The sequence below is a fragment of the Pundamilia nyererei genome, unplaced genomic scaffold, assembly GCF_000239375.1.
Source record: "Pundamilia nyererei isolate P.nyererei 1_Seehausen unplaced genomic scaffold, PunNye1.0 scaffold00018, whole genome shotgun sequence".
NCBI lineage: Eukaryota > Metazoa > Chordata > Actinopteri > Cichliformes > Cichlidae > Pundamilia > Pundamilia nyererei.
This window is the reverse complement of record NW_005187419.1, coordinates 2373546-2379283: the sequence shown is the minus strand read 5'-3', so window position 1 is coordinate 2379283 and position 5738 is coordinate 2373546. Positions and strand designations below refer to the sequence as shown.

Genomic DNA, 5738 nt, shown 5'->3' with positions numbered 1-5738 from the left:
TATATATATATATGAAATTTCTTTAATTCTTCAACCCACCTTGATGAAGGTGTTGTCTAGTCGTACTGCTTGCTGGCAATCCTCTAGAGCGTCTCTATACCGGCACAACATCATTAGTGTCGCTGCCCGATTTCCATAGTAACTTGCATTCTTTGGGCACATATCTGTTATGTTAAATTAAGAAAAAATTATTAATATTCTACCAGGGACATGTTGGATCCAAATGTTAAATTCTCGTCCACATGAGAAATTAGCATAGCTTCTATCCACAGAAATATATACTGAAATTGTTTAGAAAGAATTACCAATGGCCTTGGTGTAATAATTGAATGCTTCTGCATAATCCTTCTTGACATAAAAAGCATTGCCTTGTTCTTTGAAGCTCTCTGCTTCCCTGTGTAGAAATGGACAAAAAGAAAGAAATCAAATAAAGCTTGCAGGCAAATCTAAAACAAGTGAGAAGAGAAAAACACATGACAGGTGGTAAGATAAGTAGAGGTAGACTTGCTGAATTGTTTCTTGACTAGAGGTAGGTAATTACTTTTTTTCATATTCATGTTTTCGAGTAAAGAAAGAATGACACAATGTGCATTTGACAGTTTGCTGGACTGAGTTAGCTAAACATAGAACAAGTCAAACTAGCAGGACAGAGTGCACGTATTCCCAGCCAACACGCAGCAATGAGACTGAGCCAGGAACATATGACACCATCCTGAAGGGCTACTGCCGTTACTTTTTTTGGAGGCCTGTCATACTTCACATCACGAACACTCATTAACTGAATGGTGCCATTAAGTAATTAGCCAGCTTTGGTCATCTCTGGGATGTGAAAGCAAAACTCTTAACTCCGATCAACTTTCACACTTAACGATTAACCACCAACTTACATACGTTACTGTGAACGAAACCCAGAAATCCAACACAAGGGCTAGCTAAAGTGGAAGGCAACCGAGCTAGATGCTTTCCAGGGCCAAATTTAGCTAAACTGTTAGCGGTAGCGCGCTGGTAAGCTCTCATGTTGCGACAAGAAAATTAACACGACGGAGGCTTTTGAGCACACATATCAATAAAAGACTTTGATATACGCGTTTTTCATTCGCTGACAACATAGCTGTAATTTCCACCACCTTTCTAATTCTTCATCGCTGAGCAGTTCCATGTCAGGGTCCATGTTCACAGCATCACAGCTCTCCGTCGCCATTTTGCCGTCAATGAGAAAGGCGGGGCTACATACTGCAGTCGTTACGTACAACATAAACAGGAAGTAGCACATTTGGGAAGGTAAGGGTTTTCTCAAGCGAAATTATGACAATTAGCAAATAAATGTCGGCAAAATAACCAGAAGTATCAGCGTGTGTATTTTTGAAGACACGTTTTACTAGAATTTGTCATATACAGGCAACATTAATGGCTGGTTTTGTGATATAGTGGTTTTGTGTCTTCCCGAAGCTAATGCTAAGCTATTTTCTGTACAAACGTCTCCAAATTAGCTATCGTTTGCGACGCAAAAACTTAAAATAACTATACCAGATAAAAGGGGTTTTTTTGCCAGTGGGCTCTTCTAACTTGTAAGTTAGCTAGTGTGCATAGTAGCACAGTTTATCTACAAAGGAAACCAAATAAGGCGTACTGTGTTGTTGTGTTTTGCATTGTTTCTAAGTAATGGCTTTGATCAATTGGGTAGTTTTTGTTTTTTGTTTCTTCTGTCCTAAACAGATTTTCGGACTGGAGAGTGAGAAACCGTCATGGGTAAAAGCTGTAAAGTGGTGGTTTGTGGTCAAGCCGCAGTAGGAAAAACGGCTGTGTTAGAACAACTACTGTATGCCAATCATGTTGCAGGTATGTCGCTTCTCTACATTATCATATATTACCTCAATGAGTCAAATGATGTATGGTCAATGTGGTTTATCCCCGAGTGATCGCAACAAAGCATAGTATAATTTGTTGTCGACTTGCAGTAGTGTTGATGTTATTGAGTGAGTATTCTCTCTGTCGTCCATTAGTTATTTATAACTAATGTGACAGTATGTAATCGTAACTGAAATCGTGATTAAAACGTAGCAAAATTGATTTGGTGCTATATAAAGTTTAAATGAATTAACTCAACGATTGGTGAGTTAACAGTATATAACAGTTGTATTAAAAGTTTATAACATCTAAGACTCGCATGTTGTCATCTTAATATTTGTGCAGCATATCACATCATTTGTGTCCACCTTTGTTTATTTCTTGGTAGGTTCAGAGCCAATGGAGACCCTTGAGGATATCTATATTGGCTCCATAGAAACTGACCGTGGCACACGAGAGCAGGTGCGCTTCTATGACACCCGTGGACTCCGGGATGGGATGGAGTTTCCCCGACATTACTACACTTTTGCTGATGGCTTCGTACTAGTCTACAGCATTGATAGTAAAGAGTCCTTTAAACGAATGGAGGCCCTTAAGAAAGACATTGATCGCCACAGAGACAAGAAAGAGGTAAGCAGTAAATACAATTAATGTGTATAGTGAGGGCATGGGTTTTGATTGGTACACCTCACAGTTACTTGTTCTGTTGTAGTAATTTCAGATTAGAAGAAGTTATGTTTATTAAAAACCTCATAAATATTCTGCTCAAAGTGTGGCTCATCTAATATATGTGATATCTAATATATCACTATTTTTTAATAAATGGATATACATAAAAAAGGTTTAGTATAGGTGGTGTAGTGATTAGCACGGTTGCTTCACAGTAAGGAGGTCTTAGGTTTTAATCCACCAGCCTTTCTGTGTGCCCATCTTTGCTTGGGTTCTTTCTGGGTTGTCTAGTTTCCCACAGTCCAAAGACATGCACGAGTTAGGTTAATTGGTGATTCTAAATTGCCATTATGTGTAAATGTGAGTGTGACTGGTTGTTTATCTCTCTATTTGCCTTGCGTTAAACTGAGGGCCTGTCCAGGCTGTCCCCTAAATTGGATAAGGGAAAGAAAAAGGATGGATAAAAACAGTACAATATAGAATACATAAAGCTTCAGAATATTCTGCACCAGTATGCAGCCTTGCTTTGGGGGTCATGTTTCATTAATGTGCACTTAAAGAGGGATGCCAAGTCTTTGTAAATTCATGACACAGCAGTTTGAGAGCTTTTTGGGCCTGATACAGGTCTCTGGGATATTAAAGAAGCAAGCAAGCCAGAGATGCCAGATATTGATTCATCTGCCCTATGTCCTGGGATGATATTTCTAAATTATTTATTTGAATATTGTTTCCTCCCAGTCATATTTAATTCTCACCAGACAATCTGCTGTATCTGAAGCCACAGCAGCTGTCATGAAGCACAATGTGAAGAGTTGTAGAGTGACTAATGTGGAACTAACTTGATAATCTGATCTATAGGTAACCATTGTTGTGCTGGGTAATAAACTGGACAAGCAGGAAGAGAGGAGAGTTGACTTGAACGTGGCCCAGAATTGGGCGAAGAATGAGAAGGTGCGTCTGTGGGAGGTGTCTGTAGTGGACCGACGTACACTCATTGAGCCCTTTGTCTACCTCGCCAGCAAAATGACCCAGCCACAGAGCAAGTCCACTTTCCCTCTCAGCCGCAATAAGAATAAGGGCAGTGGTTCAACAGATAGCTAAAATATCCGAAACAGCTTTTGAAAGGGGAGGCATGTTAAAGGGAACCCTGTTTTATTAAAACATATATATTTTATCAACATGAAGGATTGACTTAGTAAAAATTTGAGAAGGCAGAGAAATTATGTTGAGAAGGAAGGCAGGATGATTGTATGGATCTTTGTAAACAGAGAGCACTGTTAATATTAATAAAACACCTGCATTTCATATTTGTTAAAAACAAAATTCTTAACTAATTATGATTTTTGTAAATTCTTTATGTCTCTGTCATCTGTATATGTATCACATTTCCCGTTCTCAAATAATTCCCATTTTTTCCAGGTAGAAAAATGTTCAAACTGTTTCACCTGCATTGATAAACATGTGCGATAGACTGTGTGATTTAGAGCTACATACTGTAGCTCTTGATCTACTGACAATCATCATTTTGATCTCAGTTTATATTTGAGATTCCAGAGATTTAAGCTATCATAGTCACTTGAGGCTCACTGTAATGATGACGAAGGACCTTACACATAGTTTGTACACTGGCTACTTTTTTTTTCTTTTGGTAAACCTGTGCACTAAATGTATACACGGACTGAACCAAAAATGGCAGCAGTTTCAAATGTTACCCAATAACTGCATCACACAAATGCTGAATATCATATTGGAAAAGGAATGATGACTGATAGGGTTTCATAGATGCATTATTTATATTGTACATAAACTGTCCTGTCTGTTGATGTGGAGATTTGTTACACCTTACACGTTTGTTGCTGAGATTTACTGTTTAATATTGTCACGTGAATCACTCAGATTCTTTATCACATTTAGCTTTCTGTACGGGTGTGACGAGTCTGACTACAAGATGGTCAGATGATATTTCAGTGTTTCTGCAGGCTGAAGTGCTACTTTTTCTTGTTGCATGTAAAAGAGAACACTCGATTTAGTTAAATTCCATTTCAATGTCAACACGATTCATTCGTCACTGATGAAATCGGTGTATTGGGGTTTTTTTTCTTCTGAGGTGTAAAGTAGAACCTATCACTGGACTGGTGTAGCATGAAGTCATGTATGAGCAGCTTTTAATGTTAGTTTCACTAAAATGGGGAAATGTGAAAATTTGTCAGTTCCAGGGTCTGTCAACACTATATCATGCAGCTTTTTTTTCTTGTGAAGATTAACCTTTATGTATAAATATCCTGAAAATGTGCTTTTTTGAGATGTTTGCATGTTTTGTAAACAGATTAAAGCCTTTGACTGTGCCTAATTAGAATTTGTGGTTGTGGGTTAGGTGATTCAACATAGAACAGGTGTCATTCTATTTTTCTGTTTGCTATTTTCTGCACCGTTCTTCTTATTTCTACTTTTCTATTTACAAAATTGTGTCAGTAAGATGTAAAACTCAAAAAACAGAAGCTGGAATTGAAGACTGAAGATTTAATCTGATTTAGAAATTTTGAGTAAAACCAACCTCTGCTGTCACTTATTTTATTGCAGAAGTCTCTGATCTTGTGGTTAAACAGGATTTTTCACATGGTTTTGTAAAAAGACCCTACTTTCATTTGACTTTCAACTGTAACTAATCGATTATCACAAGTCACATCTAATATCAGTTAAAACATGTTTGTTGTCTTCACACGCTTGAAAATAGACTCATGGCATTTGAAGGACCACGAGTGATGTGGGTGGCCCTCCACAACAGTCCCAGTTTCTCATGTGGCCCCTTAGGAAAATTAATTGCGCACGCCTTTAAGATGTTTCACCTCTAATTGGAGTCCTTTAGGTTACATGAGTGTGGGTTGAAACGCCTCTCGAGAGTGCCTTAGAGCTGGTGGACTTAAATGTGAGTGACAGGGTGGGTCAATGATTATCAATGTGACTGTGGGCTTTTAGAACTGGAGAGACTTTTTAGATGAGAGGTGAGCCTGCTTGGAGAAGCTTAAAAAATGCAGCTCCCTTCAACTCAAGCACTTAAGACCAGAGATGGGCAGTAACGCGTTACTGTAATCTGATTACTTTTTCAAATAATGAGTAAAGTAAGGGATTAGTCAAAGGAGCTTGCAAAGAAAAGCGTCTGGACTTCTTTAAGTTGCTTGAAGACGTTTCACCTCTCATCCGAGAAGCTTCTTCAGTTCTAA

The 5738-nt window shown here is 38.3% G+C and overlaps 2 protein-coding genes across 5 annotated transcripts in view; one reads left to right on the top strand and one right to left on the bottom strand.

Annotated features, from left to right (window-relative positions):
• The window catches only part of dnajc7 (DnaJ (Hsp40) homolog, subfamily C, member 7), a 6193-nt gene extending 4940 nt beyond the window's left edge, over positions 1 to 1253 (bottom strand). Inside the window, exons 1-3 of the mRNA XM_005726091.2 lie at positions 1128 to 1253; positions 306 to 394; positions 40 to 164 (exon numbers count right to left, since the gene is read on the bottom strand). Coding sequence (XP_005726148.2) covers positions 40 to 164; positions 306 to 394; positions 1128 to 1201 — 288 coding nt within the window. The 5' untranslated portion in view covers positions 1202 to 1253. The remainder of the gene's footprint in view (positions 1 to 39; positions 165 to 305; positions 395 to 1127) is intronic.
• nkiras2 (NFKB inhibitor interacting Ras-like 2) lies at positions 1222 to 4873 on the top strand. Of its 4 annotated transcripts, none has more exons than XM_005726092.1 (4): positions 1222 to 1281; positions 1717 to 1839; positions 2237 to 2478; positions 3376 to 4873. In XM_005726092.1, exons 2-4 carry the CDS (start codon positions 1746 to 1748, stop codon positions 3616 to 3618), a joined length of 579 nt encoding a protein of 192 aa, XP_005726149.1. In that variant the 5' UTR covers positions 1222 to 1281; positions 1717 to 1745; the 3' UTR covers positions 3619 to 4873. The 4 variants fall into 4 exon arrangements, with proteins under 4 accessions (XP_005726149.1, XP_013764522.1, XP_005726151.1 ...); XM_013909068.1 differs by having other exon boundaries at positions 1249 to 1281; positions 1685 to 1839; XM_005726094.1 differs by lacking the exon at positions 1222 to 1281 and adding an exon at positions 1292 to 1352.
• The last annotated feature ends 865 nt before the right edge of the window (positions 4874 to 5738 follow it).

What these genes read in the sequence shown, in the direction of transcription:
- nkiras2 (XM_005726092.1), top strand. Translation starts at nt 1,746, where the DNA reads ATGGGTAAAAGCTGTAAAGTGGTGGTTTGTGGTCAAGCCGCAGTAGGA. An exon ending in GTATGCCAATCATGTTGCAG is followed by an intron (nt 1,840 to 2,236) that starts GTATGTCGCTTC and finishes ATTTCTTGGTAG; the next exon opens with GTTCAGAGCCAATGGAGACC. An exon ending in GCCACAGAGACAAGAAAGAG is followed by an intron (nt 2,479 to 3,375) that starts GTAAGCAGTAAA and finishes TCTGATCTATAG; the next exon opens with GTAACCATTGTTGTGCTGGG.